This window comes from Dermacentor silvarum, chromosome 10, assembly GCF_013339745.2.
Source record: "Dermacentor silvarum isolate Dsil-2018 chromosome 10, BIME_Dsil_1.4, whole genome shotgun sequence".
Lineage (NCBI taxonomy): Eukaryota > Metazoa > Arthropoda > Arachnida > Ixodida > Ixodidae > Dermacentor > Dermacentor silvarum.
In genome coordinates this window covers 9,977,391-9,998,262 of record NC_051163.1, presented here as the reverse complement: position 1 = coordinate 9,998,262, position 20,872 = coordinate 9,977,391, and the positions used below count along the sequence as shown (strand labels likewise).

Below are 20,872 nucleotides of genomic sequence, written 5' to 3'. Positions count from 1 at the left end.
CACGCGGCGTCAATAATGCAGCGACGTGTCCTTTCTACTGGCGGAAAAGCAGCATGCAGCCGGCGATGAAGGAAATCGTCCATCCCGTGTTCACCAGTAGGCCCACCAGGACGTTTGGGTGGGTGAGTCCCCACCCTTTGGACATGACGCTGCGCAATGAATCGGCGGGAAGCGTCAGCGGCATCAGGTAGCTGAAGTAGCGTACGACCTTTGGAATGCCTTCCAGGGGCCAAAGAATCCCTGCGGCGCGCGGAGAAAATAATTTGTCGTAACTTGCTATATAGTGAGATACGCGTGGCATGTCACGGTCATGCATGATATGTTTCGCCCGTGTTCTTTCACCGTTGCGCGCTATCGTGCCGTTGTTTCGTCACTGAATATTTTTCCCGCTGATGACTTCCTCAGACTGTTCTTAGCGCCCGGCCAGTCCGAAGCCGTCGCAGTGCGCAAGGAAGAAGTAGAGTGACCTAGAAGAAGCGGCGACGCGGGTTCGGCCTCCGCGCATCGCGACAGTGAAATGAAGGGAGCATCACATTAATGATGCCTCCTATGCCACGCGAGCTCACCGACATGCTTTCGGTTTTATTTCTTGCGTCTGCCAGCGTAGGAACTACTTCATCCAGGAACCATATTTTCGATCGATTACTTTCGGAGTATCACTTTTCATTGATCGTTTATTAGCTAATGCTGACATGAGTGGATGTGACGAAAAGAATGACGCTCCTCACAGCAAGGTTACTTCAACGTCGCACAGCACTACACTGGATTTTTTCCCGATGAGAGGCGTCGCGCTTGGCGTTAGACGAAGTTAAAAGATCGCGCAGCAACACGAATGCGGCTCCAGCGTCGCAGCGAATTCCCAGCAATGGATGCAACTCTATAGATGCAACGAAAGGAGCAATGGTCCGCCACTCATTAATTTCGTTAATCATAATTCAGCCCATGGCAGCACGACGACGTCATGGTGACGCCAGTTTGTACCAATGGTTGCGCTTCTGCGGTATTCCCAGTCCCCCACATTAGCCGCCGCACCCACCATCCCCCTATTGCGTCCCCGTTAAAGGGGGTTCCAGGGGCTTTATTCCCCGTTTGCCACTGGCGTCCTCCATAGGGCTCCTTGTCACACGTCTCACGCCCCTTCTCCCGGGGGCATCGGTCACGTGAAGTTTTGTAGGCTTAGGTTCCTACTGTAAAAACAGTTTGGGGAATTAATCTTGGCCAGTCCTTCCGAGGGAGACCGCCTGCGAACGCCGAGGCTTCCCGTGCCCGCATCGAGCGAGACGCGACGTTCGCGGCAAAAGATGCCTCCCTCTTCCCGCCTTTAGTAAGCACCATTTCACCCTGGACCTCTTATATTGACTGGCAGCCGCGTGCCTGCTGTTGTGGCATAGACTACCGCCCTTAGGCAACCGTCCCTGGAATGGGAGGGAGATGGGGTACCCAGATCGAGTTGTGGCGCTTGCCGCGTTATAACGAAACGTATTCCACTCGCTTTGTTTTTACGGACATACGCCATTCACTGCATGCGATGAAGGGCCACGTAAGCCTATCGCCGCAGAAGAAACAACAGATCTCAGATTCTAGCAAGCCGTGCATTGGAGCCACGTCTAGAAGACACGCCAATGCTTCAAGAGCGGCAAAATGTTGCTATATAGATACAGTCGCACACTGTAAATGACCACTTAGATTTTACATTACAGCTATACATTTATAGAGCTATAAAGACTGCAGTGTCATTGCGGACTCCTTATGATCGAACTACGGTCGCTTACCGCTGGTCATCATGATTGGATAGTTGATGCCGTCCACTACCATGGCGGCTGTCGTGGTGCTCTCCAGAACCGCTGAGCACATCAGTCCTGCCAATGAGAGGGATGATGCTTGTAAAGGAGGTCGACATGAGGTACACTTCTATTGAGCCCTTTCCACCCCATTTGCTCATCTAAACCCCTCTGCCTTCAGATGCTAGAAGCAACGAGGACGGCAATGCACCCTGTCCAAAGAGAGGTAAGAGGCGAAACGCTTGGCGAGTGGGTGCACCCAAAGCCTGAAATCGAAAGCAGTGCTCTTTGAGAAATCAAGTCAAGCACTAATTTCCAGAAAACTAACCCAGAGAACCGCCGTTAAACCCAGAATTAGGGGCTCCTACAGCGGATGGTTGTCTAGGCAAACTCGAACACATGTATGTTAATCGTCAACGTATACATTGAGGGAAGATACAAAGCATATACAGGGTGTGCCAGCGAACACTTTCAAAATGTATTAAAGGTTGCCTGTGGCAAATAGCCAAATTATAGTTATGGTCTACTCGAAGAGGCGGACATTACTTGCACAAAAAACTGAAATGCATAATCGACTAATTAACAAAAATTCACAAATTAAGTTTTTAACTAATTACCTGATGGCCCATATTGCAATTTACAAATTGCAGTCATGGAGTTCGCAAGGCGGATCCACTTGAAATTAATTCTCAGGATGACACCAGTTTGGAGATATTAATTCCCGAACTTTGCGGAGAAATGCATTGGCGTTCCAGTTAATATTGTGCTTCAATACATAAAGAGACGTTTTGTTAAGAAACTCACTGGAACGCCAACGCATTTCTCCGCAAAGTTCTGGAATTAATAGCTCGAAACTGGTGCCATCCCGAGAATTCGTTCCAAGTGGATCCGCCTTGCGAACTTCATGGCTACAATTTGTAAATTACAATATGGACCATCAGGTAATTCTTTAAAATCTTAATTAGTGAATTTTTGTTAATTATTCGATTATGCATTTCAATTTCTTGTGCAAGTAATGTCCGCCTCTTCGAGCAGACCAGCTCATGAACTAGAATTGTGCTATCTGCCACAGGCAACCTTTAAGAATTTTTGAAAATGTTCGCTGAAACACTCGCACAGGCTGAAGGCTCGGTATGTCACATCCAGCTTTAGCCTCAGCCTTACGTAAACGCTACATCTAGCTTTAGACTGCCGAGTTGTATTGAATGTTGGGTGGTGACTTCATCTCTTTTGTGCCGATAAGATGAGAAGCGCACCAGGACGAATTTGTCTAGCACGATCGAAGCTTAAGTTCTACCAAGCAGCATATGTTTGAGGGCGAGGATAGGGTTCCTCGATGTCCTCCCTCGTCTGTCGCTCCGCAGGGAGCGGTGATGAGGTGCTCATTGAGGCACCTATAGCACCCTAATCGACAATATAGTAACTATATAGGCTCCCTGGAGCCTATATGCAGTAACTCTAGGCGAGGACATACCATTGCGCCGCCTGCTGCCAGCGCCTGAATGACGTGTAAAGTTGGATCACGTGACGGAGCGTCTGCTTCGGCGCCCTCACGTGCTTAGTTTTTCGTCGTTACTGGCACATAATTTCAGTTGGTTGCAGTAGTTTTACGCAACAGCGCTTGTTCTTTTTGTTCAGTTTTATATGCTTATATGCTTTATATGATTTTATATGCTGTGTGAGAGCATAATTCGGGCCAGATTTTGCTCGTACTTTCGCAGAAATAGAAAGCACGGTAGCTTCTGCAGAAGCTCTACGGTCGTTAATTTCCGGTGGCGAATCTTAAAGCGCGCATATAATTGTACGAAATAACAAGTTCTATTCGCAAGAGTTAAGCAGTCGAATATGTAAAGCGAGATATACGCGACTTATGGAGCCAGTCGTGCGCGTGGCACAGTGACATATCTTGTAAATCTACGACCTTTAATGGGTTTGAACAAAGTAATCTTGTCGTAGATGTTCAGTATTTATTGATTAGCTTTTTTTTTCTTCTTTTTTATTTTCTCGCGGATAACGTGCCCACTCATCTGTATCGCATCGTTCGGTACAGACATATCGTTACCTTTAATTGGCCGTCTGGGTCCCATGATATGCCGCTCCATCATCTGCATAACTCTATATGCTGCAAGTATACTTCCTCATTTAACTTACTAGCAATCAGGCCTTCGGGATCAACGCGCGCCTTTATTAGCATAATGAGCATATCGTGCTGCGTATATTCGTGTCTCGTTCGCGCTCACGCTGTAATAAACAATAACGAAAAGAAATTATCATCATCATGAGTAATAAGATGAAAAGTTCGCGCGCACTTCCGGAAAATGCTGGGCTACGATCGCCCAGGTTCACTGTTTCAAGCGTTGCGCGGCGGAGTGCAAGGTTAAGCGTTTTTTTATTTTTTGAATAAAACACTGTGTCATGCATTGAAGCACAAAGTAATTGGAACACCAATGCATTTCGTCGGACACTTTGAAAGTTAATATCTCGAAACTGGTTCAATCCTGAGAATTCATTCCAAGTGGATACGCCTTACGAACTCACCGGCTGTAATTCGTAGATTGAAGTATGTGCTGTAGTATAACTCATTAAAAATGTAATTAGCATAATTATGTTAATTATTCAATTAGGCGTTTGGATTTCTTGTGTAAGCAATGGCCGCCTCATCGAGTAGTTCAGATCAAGGATTAGAAATCTGCTATCTGCCACAGACAATTAAAAAAAAATGGTGCGCCTAAAGTAAAACATCCTGTATAACTAGCTTTAAGCACGGATTTAGAAGAGGATACTTAATTGTCACCTAACTTGTTACTGTGATTCATTCCTTCGCTTCTACTCTTGACACGTCTAAATTGACATAACTTTTTTTTTTTTTTTACTTTGGTAAAGCCTTCGATGCGGTCCCATATGAATGGTAAACTAATATTTAAGAACGTTTATTTGTTGGATATCCGCATATTTGCTCAACTGGAAACAGTTCGTTGAAATTGCCGGTTAGAATAGGGCTGTCTTCCAGTCACATCCGATGTACTGCGGGGCAGTGTCCTCGGTCCTCTTCGTTTTATTTGATGTTTAACAACATTGTTATTATATATGATTGTGAGTGTGATATTGTGATTATATATGATATGATTGTGATGATCGTGATATGACTGTGATTTTATAAACATATTGGTTCTCTCTCTCTCTCTCTCTCTCTCTCTCTATATATATATATATATATATATATATATATATATATATATATATATATATATATAGGATTAGAAATCTTAGAATAGGATTAGAAATCTGAAATATAGGAGATGACTCCGATATATATATATATATATATATATATATATATATAGAGAGAGAGAGAGAGATAAATAAGATGCGAAAGGCAGGGAGGTTAACCGGACGGTAGATATCCAGTTTGCTACCCTGCACTGGGGAAGGGGTAAGGGGAGACAGAAAGATAAAGAAAAGTGCGCACACATAGAGAGGGAGAAAAAAAAGAACTGAAGAATCTAATTAATTTATGTGTTGAATAATATTTCTGCATGGTGCAGGTGCTGGATAATGCCACTTCACAGATAAAAGCGTAATACGTCGAATGACGCATAAGAAATCACCACAGTTTCATACGTGTAACTTAGATATATCACTTCTTCGTGAGGTAAGTAACTACAATTATCTAGGAGTCACCCTTAATAACACCTTATCATGGAACATTCGCATAAGAAAGTTTGTTCTTCAATCTTCCGAAAATTGTCTTTTGAGGTACACCTTTACTAACGTAAATATGCTATTCCACTTGTCACTGGTTAGACCCAACCTGGAATACGCATGCATAGTATGGGATGCATACAGTAAATTTACCACCAATAGCCTTGAACGATCGAATCCAGAGAAAATCTGTTATTTACATCCGCCAAATTTTCAAAATCTGTTTCTCCAACCGAACTGGTGGAAATGAATGAAATTCAACCGATCGAGCTTGTAAGAAAGAAACAGAGGCTTGAATTCCTTAACCTACTTCATACTAACAATTTATCCCTCGACACAGCTCCATATTTATTGCAGTTAGTTGACCAGAACCACTCGTCACACCATACTTTGCACGAACGAACTCTTAATATATATTCCTTTTTTGCCTGTACTTTAATGGAATGTAATTGTACAATTGAATCCATATCCTAATCTTGTTATTAATAATTTTCTGTTTTCATAGTTGTATTTTCTTCATTGTTATGATTGCTGCCATTGTATGTACTATTTGTGGCCCTCACTGCTTGGACCATGCGTTCGTAGTACTGCAAGTAAAAATATAAATATAGATAATCTAGAATCTATAGACCGTCTAAATTGACCTTTTGAGAACACGAAGTTGGTATAGACCCGAGCGTCATGCTGCGAGTTCTCTGCGTGATAGTGTTGCTGACGACGCAATTAAGCAGTCTGTTTGAATCTTTTCTACAGACCAGCTATATTGATCTCTGTATAAAAGGAACTAGAAGGACGGCTCCGTACCCAGACCCATGCCGCACATGCCCTGCATGATGGCGATGAGGATGACTCCGAACAGTGAGCCCCTCGAAGGCAGCTGGAAAACCACGAATCCGACGAACAGCAAGAGCAAGTCCTGGGCGACCACCACGAACGACAGGGAGCACACGTGCGCCAGCACGATCTCGTAGGGGCGCACGCCTGCGTACATAGTTTGAACGCGATTCGTCGTTCAGCCAAGTGCACTGGTGTCGTACTCGCGCAGCCCAGCACGGAGCTTGGCAATGCTGTGAACTCGTTCTGCGTGAATCACGCGCGATTACCGTGCACGCAGTACTATACCACGCACCATATACTACAATGATAGCACGTCACAGTGTGGTGCTATAGTAAACTGTAGCGCAGTAATAGAATGATGTATAAACTAGTTCACTATTCTAGTATACACCATGTATCCACACTGCGCGGCGTGGGACGAGTGTCGAGGTGCAAAAATTGCCGCGCTATGCGCTGGCGAAACTAACGGCGAAGTGAAGCACCTCTTATATAAACTTGTACAGGTGACGATGCAGTTACGTCTAGGTCTAGAGAAAGCGAAATACGAAACGGTGGCAATGGCGGTAGTCGCGTCTCCGCCGCAATACCAAAACGCGAGTGAAGACTTGAATGCGATTGCGTTTCTATAGGCTTATGTGATAGTTTAATAACCTCCCAACTGTAATCATAAAATTGACTTTTTTCCCCCCGTTAAATAATTTAGCGATTCAGCGCTTGTATAAAACTATAGCATTTCTTCTTTTCACGTATACTACTATGGGTTCGCGTGTGTTTGATTAGACAGAATGAAGCCTGGCCCTAGTACACGGGGCATATAGTTACCGGCGACGATGCACCTTTCGAGCAAGCCGTCGCCTTTCTCGCCGAGCAGCGTGTTTATGCACAGCGTTGCCGATATGAAGTAGATGAACCTGCACAATAAACAAAAGGAGGAATAAACCTGCATGAACGTGTCGCAATCTTCGTGTAGCTACGATGCACTAGAAGTACACTGTAGTGTAGCTTGTCTGACATGTTGTTTACACCGAGATCGTTAGAAAGAAAACACTCCATTTTTGTGCTGCTTTTCTGTCACCCGCGTGAGAGTAACCACGAAATTTTTTTATTTTTCAATTTTTATGTATACTCAAGGGCGGACGTCAAAACTACGCGACGACTAGTAATAAGCTCACTGCTCATATATGACTTGCTAATTTAAATTAGCAGAAGAGTGTACAATCATTGCATTCTACGGGTGCTAACACATGGGGCAGAAACTTGCAGGTTAACAAAGAAGCTCGAGAACAAGTTAAGGACCGCGCAAAGAGCGATGGAACAAGAAATGTTAGGCCTAACGTTAAGAGACAGGAAGAGAGCGGGGTCGATCAGAGAGCAAACGGGGATAGCCGATATTATAACTGACATTAAGAGAAAAAAAATGGAGCTGGGCAGGCCATGTAGTGCGCAGGGTGGATAACCGGGGGAGCATTAGAGTTACAGAACGGGTGCCAAAAGAAAGGAAGTGCAGTCGAGGACGGCAGGCATATAGCTAGGCGAGGTGATGAAATTAGGAAATTCGCACGTGGAAATTGGAATCGGCTAGCACAAGACAGGGTTAATTGGAGATCACAGGGCCTTCGTCCTGCAGTGGACATAAAAATAGGCTGCTGCTGCTGCTGATGATGATGATGAATTTACATTGAGGAACAAAATATTTTCTTTAGTACATTGTCGTTCCTGAAGCGCAAATTCTGAAATGTGGCAAGTTTGAGCAATTAGCCGGGCGTATACGATTTTTTCTATTAAGAAGCGCACTTGTATAGCTCAGTTTCGGCTGCTGAGCATGAAGGTGCGGGCTCGATTCCCATCGTGGCAGAACGCAATGAAGTTAGTGTGTTTCGATTTCGGTGAACGTAAAGAACAGCTGGCGCTCAAAATGACCCTAGAGCCTTCAAATATGTCTAATAGCCCGCGTAAGCTTTTGGATGGAAAACACAATCAATCAATCAATCAATCAATCAATCAATCAATCAATCAATCAATCAATCAATCAATCAATCAATCAATCAATCAATCAATCAATCAATCAATCAATCTTATCACTTACGTGATGATGAGTCCGGGAGCGACAAATTCAGTGAACGTTGGTTCCCTGCTGCCGATGACGGGCTCTTCCCTCTGTCGCCAACACAACGGAGCGGTTGGTCACATGTTGCAACGTCGCACACACGGTCGCGCATACGTGTTCATTGAATTTACAAGGTGAATTACAGCGAGTCTAGGCAGTGAGAATATGGTTTAAAACACCGCAATATAATTGCACAAAGGAAATTTTTGACTTGGGATGGCACGGGGTGCTTGGACGCGGGTTCGAATCCGGGCAGCATCGGCCGCATTTGATAGATTGGAATGCAAAAAACTTTCGTGCGCAGTACCTTTGAGGTAAAATGAGTCCGAAGCTCTGCAGTACGGTGCCTCTCATATAGTCTGTGTGGCTTTGGGACGTCAAACCCAACCGACGGATAACGGTCAACGCATATTTAGCACTTACGGGTGGGTGAGTAATCGAAGTTTTGAATACGAATTTAATACTACGCACAACCATTGGCATTCGTATTTGAAAAGGAGCTATTCGGTATTTTTGAATATTCCAAACTAACCAAATATTTCGCAACAAGCGAATGCTAAAGTACGGTTTACCGTTCTCCGTCTGCTAGACAAGGTATTGAAAATTATCACAAGCGAGACAATGACAAAAGTTAGTGAGGCAATGCAGAAACAAAATGGCCAACAAGTTTTTCTTTCGGTTTAGCAGTGGAATCCTACACATGACAACCTGCGATTTTTGTTTGGAGTCTGTCATTTAGTGTTTTTGGCAGTCTATAGCCATGTAGCAGTTTTATCTTTTACGCAACAACCTGTCATGACAGGTTTGTATGTTTTGCATATTTTCCTTGCAATGGACACTTACATGTGCTTACGGCATAGATTACATCAGCAATTTTTTATTTTTCCAGAACTTCTGACCTATTTACGGCAGATATTTAGAGTTTTTAGAAAGCTATTCATACAGCAGCCATTCTTTCTTGTAAAGCTTGTTTGCAACTAGGCTCCAAAGTTGTGAAGAGGCTATTCGTGCAGTTCTCTTATATGACAATTAGTGGTCTTGTGTTTAAACCTGATCTTTGTCTCCGATAGTTAGCTGCCTTTTTTTCACACGACCCAGTATAGGCGTGGTAACTAATTACACCGAAATAAGTATTTACGCTGTAAATATATGCGATGGCGTTTGACTTTTTGATATTTGATTTGATATTTGATACTTATTATTCGTATTCAATTCATATTCGAGAAGTTGATATTCGCCCATTTCTAATAGTATAATATCGCTAAGGTGTTGGATTTCAGATGACACGCAGAGAATGACAATACGTTTTTGACAACCCGCAGAACCTCTAGGTGGATTGCACAGCCACCAATAATTTTCTTTTAATTGTGTTGGGAGAATCATCGCACTTGGAGGCGCCACGATATCACGCAAAAACATGCTTCCCGGTAGGTTCTACATTCGCGTGAAAATCGTGAACATATTTCCCGTAATACTTATAGGGGCTGAGTTCTTTACACGAAAGTAGTCAACAAACGTAAGCAAGAACGTGTTTTCTTTTATGTTCACGTGTTTAATTATTTGGGTTATGCGAAATTCGGATAATAATCCCATACAAATATTTGTGATTTGGCTCACCTGAATCACACACGCGAAATTGTATTTTCACAGCACACGGTAGCGAACAAACTTGCATATTTATTCTCACTGTGACAAAATTTTTACTTGAGCTTCAATAGAAAGTAATGGGCGTTTTTAATGCTGCGTAGGCGGCCAGGAATTTATCTGCTACAAGGGGTGGCCCATTGCTTCATATTCGCTGACACTGTGCGTAGTCTCGTATGCGCCAAAGATGTAAAGATGGAACTCACGTTAAAGAAATACTATAGCTATTTCATTTGTGTTACTAAAGCAAACGCAAAGTAAATTTGATGCCCACCACAAGAACGCTTTGGAAATAGTACATGTCGATCGTCGATGACGGCAACGCTGTTGCCAGCGCTTTCGCCATGTATTTCGCCATGGTCATGGACACTTGCTGGTCTGCGGCGTGAAAAGACGCGGGAGCTTCCGTTATGACGCTGACTAGGGAATGCAATGCTGTAGGCTCCCTAGGTAGAACCGAAAACATTTGTTTTCCATTCAACACAGTAGTGCAGATACCTATCGTTGGACATTTAAAACAATAAAATCTGTACGGGGCCGACAGAACCATACACAGGCGGACGACAACAAGACTTCTCAGATGTCGAAGGTCCGTGGTATGATATCCTGTGTTGATACATAATTACCACTGCCAAGAAAACATGATAAACGTGTTGATCGTATCTGCGAGAGATGCCACGAAATTTGGGTGAGGTGCCTTTAAAAAAAATACAAAGTCAAGCTAGGGATTGATTAGCGTTCCAAGGTGCATGTCCAGATATGTGCTTTAGCTGAGCTTTTGCTTGAGCCATTTGGTCAGACATACCGGTAGAAAGATTGACGTGTGAGAAAACGAGAACATGAACACATACCGACAGGATGGGCGCCACGCAACACTTGGGTAAAAAGTAATAAGAAGCCTTTTGGTTTAATTTATGCTATTTTCTTACAGAATAATTCGTCGCGCTACTTCGCGCTGCTCAGTCAGCACTTGGATGTTGATGACGATATATGTATACACTTGGAAATGGCATGGCGGCACATTCCACAAAGTTGGTTATTTTGAGCTTTCTGCTATGTCATAATCTTTAAACAGATTTTGTTTTCCGGACTGATTGATAATCAGTGATAGAACAGATCTGTTGCTACGTCGGCGATATCAACAGTGGACTTTCTATTGTTCTCTTAATCTCTCTCTCCCCTTTTTCCTTCCCCCAGTGTAGGGTAGCCAACCGGGCTCAGTCCTGGTTAACCTCCCTGCCTTTCATTAAATCATTTTCTCTCTCTCTCTCTCTCTCTCTTGTTTTCCGGAAGTATGCTGTCCTCTTTTTGCGGGCGCCTGACTCAAAGCAGGTCGTATAAAATGTTTGGCAAGTCGTGGGCTCCTATATCACCACCGGCACAGACCTGCATTTTTATCCTGAAAACTAAAGTCGTGAAAAAAAAAAAAGGAAGATGCCTTTGCCTGCACCCTTCGTATAAAGGTGCATAAAAATGGCATCTTTGACGTCACCTGGTAGCTTTTGGCGCCTGCCGTACGGCAAGGCATGGCTTTCGAGATTGGCTTCCGTTATTTACTGGGCCGTGGCCATGTGGACATTGTTTTACAGACAGACCAGGAAAGCAACAGTGCCAAGTTGTATATTGAGTGATCAGGGGAATAAAATTTGATCTAGCCACTAAAGTTCAGCGAAATCAGAATAGCGGTAAGCCCAAAATTGTTCAAGTTCGTAAGCTCGGGGCCAAGTCCGATGCCGCCTATATTCAAATACATTTAAAACGCAGAAATGCTTTTGTGAGAAAACCGCTGGGTCGATTGGAATGAAATCTGTTACATTTGAGAGGGAAAGTTAAAAACAGTGACCGTAGAAACTTTGGGTAACAGCGCAAACAGACGACCACAAGAAGGGAGACACGTACACACAGGCGCTGTAGGTGAAGCACAGAAAGAAGGCCCCACTGTATAAGAAATGAACTTCATCAATACTTCTTTTTGGGCGAGTTGGTACATCTTGAAACTTTGGGTAACAGCGCAAACAGACGACCATAAAAAGGGAGACACGTACACACATGCACTGTTTGCGCTGTTACCCAAAGTTTCAAGATGTACCAACTCGCCCAAAAAGAAGTATTGTTGAAGTGACCGTAGATAGCAGAATTTTCGTCGCCGCGCGCCGCCGAACGCTGTATGTGCGAGTGAAAGGGCGCGAGGGACGCGCTCTTTCACGGCGAGTGAACGCACGGCGGAGAACAAACGCGCGTTCTGCGCCGTGCTTCCTTAAGGGCTGCAGAAGTAGGCGTCTCTTTCCTCCTTTACAATCATCATATATGTAGAGCAAACGCGCCTTCTTTCGACGCGCGAGAGGCCGTGGGGGGGGGGGGGGAGGGGGGAGGGAAGGGAGACGACGTTTAGCTGCGGCACCAAATGCCTATTTATATCAGAGGCTCCGGCAACAGTCACCAACGCCGCAGGCATTTTGAGCGAACGCGGGAAAAACGCCGACGGCGTCGACAACAGTTCTGCGCGTTGCCGGTGCTGCTGCATGTCCAAATTTATACAGCTGATAAAGCTAATATCATTACTCCGTATAGCTCTCTACAAATTTGCTATCGCAATTGATGCTTCGCCTTTCAGGTGAAACTGCGACAACTTTTTTTATTTAGGGCCCCAATTTTTTTTTAATTCCCTAATTTGGTAAGCTAAGAAAAAAGAAAAAGAAAAGGAAGCACACGAGAAGTTTGCACATTCGTAACACATTTGTGACAGCGAAACGGAATCGGAAAACGGGAAAGAAAACTGGGAGGAACGCTCATTAATAAGTTGAAGGTAGGTCGCTGTACTTATTCGCCCTAGCAAGCTGACCCTGATGAACGCGCAGAAGTGCTTACTGGACATGTCCAGGTAGGCGTGCAATGAGGCGAAATCCAGCAGCGCTTCACTGAGCTTCACAGTGGGGCCGAAGCGGGCCTTTAGGCTGGCCGTGAGGTTGGCCTTTGCATGCACCACTCCGTACGTCGTGCCCAGTTTCACTGATTCGATGCCACTGCTGAGGGTGGCGTAGTTTATCTGCAACAAATGGTTAGAGTACCCGTTAAAATGAGCGCGGCACCGATTGTGGTGAGGTCCGTTTCGTTTAACACAAGAAGTTACAAGGTGTATAACGACTGTCCGGAACACTTAAGTTTATTTAAAGGGAATGCCTACCGTTTTTCAAGAACTTTCTATAGGGTAGCGCAATAGAAAGCCTACCATTCGAAGTGTCTGAAAATGCAGCGGTTTCTCTGGAAACCCAGTAGAAACTTTTAAAACAGAATTTCTTGATTTGCGTAGTTTCTTCTTAAACCTTCGCACGGACGCTGACAACACTGCTTATTGGACGTGACAGCCGTTTCGGAGGTCATGCGTGAGTGCACCACTTCGTTCCCCGTGATTTCATCGTTTGCACAAGGCAGCGTCAGTTTTCAACACGCGCTAGATGAAAACGAGAGAAATTACTCTCTCACGCAAATAATGATTAGCAGAAGAGCATAAAATGCAATTTCCCACAATGCAGTATTGTATACAATCAAGATAACTCTCCATGCGCGGCATTTTCGTTACCTCAAGGTATACGGATTGGTTGCGCTGTTTCACCGTCGAGCGGCGCCACATGTCACTCTTGCACCTCCACGTTCGGAGTTTAATTAAATATATATTTTCTTGTTTATGAGATACAAACATGCTCGTTTTCGTCAATATGACACACAATCTTCCATTCCCACCACTATCCAAAGGCATGTTCCCAGCGGTAGAAAGTCAATGTTTCTACAACACTTCTCAATATTGAAAAAAAAAAAAAAAGGAAAATGAAGCCATGAAGTTACAATCCGTCACTATGCGTTACAAACACATCTCAATATTCGGACCTATAATGGCAATCCAGGTGCCCAAAATGGACAAGCTTTATATTTATACTGTCTTAATTATCTAGAACTAATTTGTAAATGCAGGATATGTTGCAAAACTGAAGCAGTGTAAGAATTTCATGTAGGCTATAAACAATTACATTTATTCGCTTTAGATGCTCAAATCCATGGATACAGTGCGCAGAATTGCGGTGTTCTTGTGCGGGTGTTGGCTACTCGGTGCTTCGATGTCATGTTATTTAATATCTGGATTTTTGAACAAATTTTCGAGCGCTCTTTGTACCTTCGAACAACGTATGTTGAACGGATATGTATAACGCACAGTGCAACTCGTCTAACGTCTTTATATTTACAACACATTTTGTTCGTGGTATGGCCTTCCATGAAAGCATGCTTTAATTCACGCCCAAGGCCACGCCAAGAATACCATTTACTATTTGTTTTCTGCAAATATGAAGGAGGTAGACGAGTTTGCAACGACCTGAAAGCTCGCTGGTTGGCCGCGGTAGCGTGCGTAGAATTAAAGCAGTGTGCCTTGTATGTGGTACCCTGCACGAGTTTGCATCTTCAACAGTTGGCGACATGACCGACCGTTATTATGTTTCGCTTGCTCTACTTAACATGCTTGGAGGTCTGATAAGTCGTATCAGTAGCAGCACGTAAATCCTCACGACAATCATTCTCTCGCGATGGTTGTCATGCCCTATACCTGCTCACTTTGAAATCCCGATGAAAAATTCATATTCAGTTAGCAAGTTTGTGTCCTCGTTTAAATTTCATTGCGAGTCCGGCAACTGCGTGATTTTTATGAAAATGTTATTATCAGTGCTTACTGATTACCTAAGTAACTCGTTAGCTAAGCTACTCTGCAACCTTGATGGAAACATCATTGCAAATTTAGCAACTCTGCGGTTTGACAAAGACGTACGTATTTGCCAACACAGCAATCTGCGCGACCTTGCTGCCAAGAGCTCACCTGTGGCAAGATTGCGCTGTCCATGGCGTCGAAGAAAGCGGTGCTGACGAGCGGAGTTTTTCCGCTCGGCGATGCAGCCTCATCGTTGACGACGGCTATCCTCAGTCCGGTGGGCACCTTGCCCACGACCGCACAGAACATGCTCACTTCGATGGCAGGGAGTAACATGCTGTACAAGAGCAGGCCCAAGCTGCGCCTGAACTTAATCACGTTCTTACTGAACAAGACGCCCACCCTCGCCATGGACCGGCCGAAGTCTTTCTTGTTCAGCATGGCGCGCTGCTCCATGGCAGACGACAAGAACGACAGCTGCGTCGCCTGTTGGTCGTGGTCCTCGACAGCGACAACTTCGGGTGCCGGCGGCAATGCCGACTTGTCCTGCTTGGCGAGCCGCAGGAAGATCTCCTCCAGGTTGTTCGTGTTGTGCTGCTCCATGAGCTTGGCGGGCGACTCCTCGGCGAGTACGGTGCCCTCGCGCAGGAAGGCCACGGTGCCGGCGAGACGAGCCTCGTCGATGTAGTGCGTGGTGATCATGACCGTCATGCTGTCGCGTTCGGAGAGCGTCCTCAGATGGTTCCAGATGGCCTTGCGCAGCACCGGGTCTATGCCCACCGTCGGCTCGTCCAGGATGAGGAACGGCGGGCTGTGTATGAGCGACACGGCGAGCGACACGCGCCGCTTCTGGCCTCCGCTCAGGTACGACACGAGCCGCTTCGGGTCCGGAATGTCCAGCAGCCCGACGAGGAAGTCGGCCCTCTCCTTGCACTGCTGCGGGTCCATGAGATAGAGACGGGCGAAGAACTGCAGCGTCTCCTCTATGGTGAACGCGTTGTACAGGGCGAGCTCCTGCGGCATGTAGCCGACGTTCGGGCCCGGTATCTTGGAGCCGGGAGTGCCGGCCACCAGGCCGAAGACCCGGACGTCGCCTTTCTGGAAATGCTTGCGGCCCATGATGCAGCGCAGGAGCGTCGTCTTGCCGCAGCCGGAGGAGCCGAGCAGCGCGTAGATGCCGCCGCGGGGCACGGTCATGTTGACTCCTTTGAAGATGTCCACCCGTTTGCCGCCACTGCCGTACCACAGTTCGAGGTCGGCCACTCGTACTGCCGGCGTGCGATGTCGGGGTCTGTCGGCTTTCTGAGGAGACACGGCATCGGGCGACATGGCATCGGGCGACACAAGAGGCGCGTCTCCAATGCCTGGCGGCGAGCCTGCGTCGTTCATAGGAGGGCTTGCGATGTTCGGTAACTGGGAAACGCCCGGTCGGGCATGGGGTTCTTCGACAGGTGGGGGGGCGTCCGCACTCATTGTAGCTTTTGCTCCCTGGTGATTGTCTTCTAGCTTGGCTCGCCGTGAATAGTCGAAGACGAATAGCCGAAGACGATTGTAGGGCAAGTAGCTTAATTACAGCACGGCTTGATAGCAGCAGCCGTTCTAAGCAGCGTAGTGTTTGGTTGCGATATCAATATCGGGTCCTTTAGATTCAACGCTCGCGCCGCGTGCCCTTCGTCTTCAGCCTAGTGAGCGCGAGCGAACGTGGATGTTATTACCATAATGTAGTATGAATAGACTTTCAGAATTCTATAACGGTGTTATTAACGGAATCAACAGCGCTCACTTGTAGAAGGAACGGGAACTCTCATTGAAGAAACAAATAGCGCGTTTGTTTATTTGTACGACCATATTTCATGTCATTTAGTGAGGGGTAACGTGCCCAAGACGCTCACTGCGTTTCCTTCAGTGCGTTCCCGTAAGCCGTTAATTTGACCAAGGCAAGCATGGGCTTAGTATGCTGGCAGCAAGCAGTTTCATCCGGCGCTGTAGTGTCATATGTGTCTGAGGCGCGCATCAACCAGCTTGGGAGTAATGGGAAGTACAAAAACTCGGTTCAGCTGATCAGGACGGCGAGATAACGACGATAACGATATAGCACGACAATAACAGCCGGCGACGGCGACCCCTGCAAAGCCGACGCGATGCTTCACACGTTGCAAACTTCGGATAGGATGTTTCATTTAATTTATTTAGTCTCAGGGCCGAAACATTAAAGGGAGGAATGGGGGATAAGAAAAATCCAGCAACGTGTACATGATACAAGTTACTAACAAAAATAACAGTTATACGTAAAATTATCATAAACTGCAGTCTTGAACGCATTGACATCGGTTCTGGAGCTGACGGAGGTTGGAAGGTAATTTCAGTCTGTTTTTTTTTTTTTAGGATTAATTGGTCAATTGTGATAAATTTTAACAAACGTAAGATTATGCGGCGCATTGAAAGGTTAGGTTAAGATTTGCTTTCATTTGACTAGTTGGCACTGAACGCGCGCAGTGCGAAAAAAGTTTCCGTATTTTTCGCGCGTATAACCCGTCCCTGCATATGATCCGCACCCCCACTTTCAGGCCACTGAAAAAAAAAGAAAATTCTCGCGTATTGCCCGCGTATTTCCAGTTCAAGGTAGGCGCCGGCCTTGGCGCCACGAAACGACCTGGTTGTTGTTGTTGTTGACCTGAGTGGTTGTGGCGCATACCCACACTGGGGGATTGGCCATGAATCGGGTGGTTATATTCGGTGCATAAAATGGTTGCATTTGGTGCATAAATGGTTGCGGTGCGCAGCTCTCTCTTGTTTCTCCAGTGCCGCACGCAGGACTCATCAACATCGTACCGTCTTCCCGCTTACCGGTTTCCAACTTCCCCGGCGTTGGTGACAATTTTAAACTTTTGCTGCGCGGTCAACGATTGCCGCCGAATGGTGCTCATAACGACTGAATAGATTGGTCCCGTCTGCGTACGTCCACCAAGCGAGCAGTCAAACGAAAATGGCGACAAGACAAAATGAGGGCGAAGATCGTCCAAGCACTTCTCCGACTTCCCGCGCGGCATCGCCACCTACCGTTCTTGTATAACGACAGAATACAACAATTAATGTACAGCAAAAAGTAGAAATTAGTCTTGGGGTTCACGCTCTTCACTGATGAATGACGTTTTTTTCTTGCGGAAAACTCTAGCAGACTTGCCCAATATTTTCACTCGGGTTGTTATATTATTGTGCTGTCTGTGCAGAACGAGCAGTATCAGCGAGATAAGAGAGGCTTAGTCACTATTACTGCGGTAGGGGCTTCACGCATTGCCGTGAAGGAAAAAGGCAACTAAAGGGAAAATATCGCGTATAAGCTGCACTTCTACTTTACCCCTGAAATTTTCGCATTTTTGGTGCGGTTTATACGCGCGAAAATACGGTAAAAGCAATTGGCACGATTTTGAATGGCTACGAGGTTAAGAATGTGCGTATGAGCATGTAGGCGGGGACAGAGGTGACGAGAAGTGTCGACTTAATATGAATCTAAAAAGAATAGGTTTTTCTTTCCTTTTTTGGCGACTGCTGCCAGGGAAACAGAATAAGCTTAATTGCAACACACGCCACGAAATTGGTCTAAATGAGGTAAAACAAAATTCTCAATAGATCGTTCTTTTGGAACGTGCGGCTCACATAGAAGCGGTGTGTGGAAGGTCACGTATGTAAGCGTTTGAAATGCTTTTCACTCATCCAAGAAAAAATATATATTTGTGGGGTTTAACGTCCTCAACTGCAATGGGCCACACGAGGGACGCCGTGGTGGAGGGTTCCGGATTAATTTTGACCACCTTTATGTGCACATGAATGAATGAAGTACACGAGCATTTTTGCATGTCGCTTCCGTCAAAATGCGACAGCTACGCGCCGGAATGAAATCCGCGACGTGGTCGGGCTGCAAACAGGACTTTGTGCGTGGCGCGTATTTTTACACTTTGCATATTTTTTTTTTCGCAGTAGGGCGTCACAGTAAATGTATTTGTATATACATTTTACATAACGGTTTTCTTACGTCCGAAAGTTTGGTACTACAATAAGTTTTTGTAGAACAGTGGTTTGGGCTGGTCGGTAGATGCTTAAAGTAGAGAGAATAAAGAAGATAATGAAAATAAAATTACGCGTAATGCAGACGCTGCGGTGTTTCATATATTGCGAGATTCGGTTTTTTTCTCATCTTGACCTCTGCAAAGGCTTCTGACAAGTGCCTCTGCGAGTAGAGCTGAAGGAGTTCCCAGCATTCATTCACACCATTTGATGTTTATGAATAGGCACAGGTCACTTCCAGGAGCTTCATTAAAGATTTCGCCAAGATAACCAAGCGCTTGACGGAGCCCAAAGAAAGATGTACCTTTTGTCTGTACCAAAGAATATGAAACGACTTACCCTGTTCTTACCCTGCCTTACTATAATTTATCGTTTGAGATGAACACGGATGCATCAAATTATGGTACAGGGGCGGTTCTGTACCAAGGAGATTCGAAATGTTGTCCCACTCAGCAGCTGTAGGTTATAGGATACTACTCATATACATTCAACCCTAATGAGCTGAATTATTCGACAACTGAGAAAGAGGCACTAGCCGTTTTAATGGCTCTGCGTTACTTCAGTTCATACATCGATGGACGGAAGTTCAAGTTGTACACTGATCACCAAGCACTAACTCATCTTAACTATGTCAGAGCCCAGAGGGAAGCTGGTCCGTTAGATAAATGAACTCCAGTAATACGACTTGGAGGTGTTTGACCGTGCATCTTACAGATACAGATGCCCTGTCTCGATTGGCAGTCGAGATCCCATTTGGAATGGTCAACTTGACAAAATTATTGCAAGGGTATGAAGACCTGCACTTCGAGGATGGAATGTTCACTGTACCAGAGACGCTGATACCAAAAGTACTTCGCTTATATCATGGCAGCCCTGAATCTGGTGGCCATGACGACTTCTGGCGGAAGTATAATAAACTTCTTCAGAGGTTCACATAGAAAAATATGAAAAAGAACATCGAAGACTACGTCAAGTCGTGCCACTTGTGTCAAGTTAACAAGGCCAAGTACCGGCCGCGACCCGACGTTTTTTTAACTAGTCCTGCCATATCATTCCGAGAAACCATTTGAAGTTGTGCGCGTAGACTTTGCTGAACTGAAGAGTAAGAGTCCTGGAGTTCGCAAGACGCAATCTTTTCTGGTTGCAATAGATCAGTGCACCAAATTGGTAGCAGCATGACCTGGAGGAGAAGACATTAACAGTGTTATGGTCCTTCTTGATCGAGCAATGTTTTCACAGCTGAAAGTTGTGACATCCGGCAATGGACCCGCATTCCTAAGCATGAAGCTCCAGCAGTGGGCAGAGAGCCGTGGTGTTACGCTACGACATTGTGCTCCATATCACCCGCAGGCAAATGGAATGGCCGAGAGAGTGATTCAAGACCTTAAGCAGTTCATCTCCATGCACCCAACGTTTAAAGGAGGGTGGAAATGCTGTCGAGAGGCGGCTGTGGCTCACCACAACAGGACGCATACTACTAGTCTTAGTTGTAGCCTTCAATTTGCTGCTTATGGCAAAGTACCGACGCTGCCAGATGACAAAGAACTTGGAATTGATGACAAAATGCGCCTGTTTGGGTGCCGTAAGAGCAACGAGGAGCAAACCAGATATCTAAAAATTTGACAAGCGGCACCAAGGACACCGGGTATCTGATAATGTATTGAACGATCTTGTGCTTGTACGGAAGGGTCTACGCGGCAAGCGATACAAGAACAATTGGTCATTTCAAAGTTGTGCAAACATCGGTACAACAGGGTGTGCTTAAGACTATCGGGCACCTCAATAACGCACAGCTAGAATTCGCTGCCGTAAGCAATGTTTTCCGCTATCACCGCAGGAGGGGGGAACAAGAAAAAGTTGTCGCAGTTTCACCTGAAAGGCGAAGCATCAATTGCGATAGCAAATTTGTAGAGTAATGATAATACGGAGTAATGATAGTAGCTTTATCAGGTGTATAAACTTGGACATGCAGCAGCACCGGCAACACGCACAACTGTTGTCGACGCCGTCGGCGTTTTGCCCGCGTTCGCTCAAAATGCGTGT

General features: G+C 45.4%; 1 protein-coding gene across 1 annotated transcript in view; it reads right to left on the bottom strand.

The window, feature by feature from the left end:
* Nucleotides 1-20,872, bottom strand: part of LOC119466605 (ABC transporter ced-7) — a 40,211-nt gene continuing 19,339 nt past the window's right edge. The window contains exons 10-16 of the mRNA XM_049657452.1: nucleotides 14,933-16,140; nucleotides 12,914-13,117; nucleotides 8,407-8,477; nucleotides 7,143-7,231; nucleotides 6,288-6,464; nucleotides 1,773-1,859; nucleotides 1-240 (exon numbers count right to left, since the gene is read on the bottom strand). Of these exons, the coding sequence (XP_049513409.1) occupies nucleotides 35-240; nucleotides 1,773-1,859; nucleotides 6,288-6,464; nucleotides 7,143-7,231; nucleotides 8,407-8,477; nucleotides 12,914-13,117; nucleotides 14,933-16,140 (2,042 nt within the window). The 3' untranslated portion in view covers nucleotides 1-34. The remainder of the gene's footprint in view (nucleotides 241-1,772; nucleotides 1,860-6,287; nucleotides 6,465-7,142; nucleotides 7,232-8,406; nucleotides 8,478-12,913; nucleotides 13,118-14,932; nucleotides 16,141-20,872) is intronic.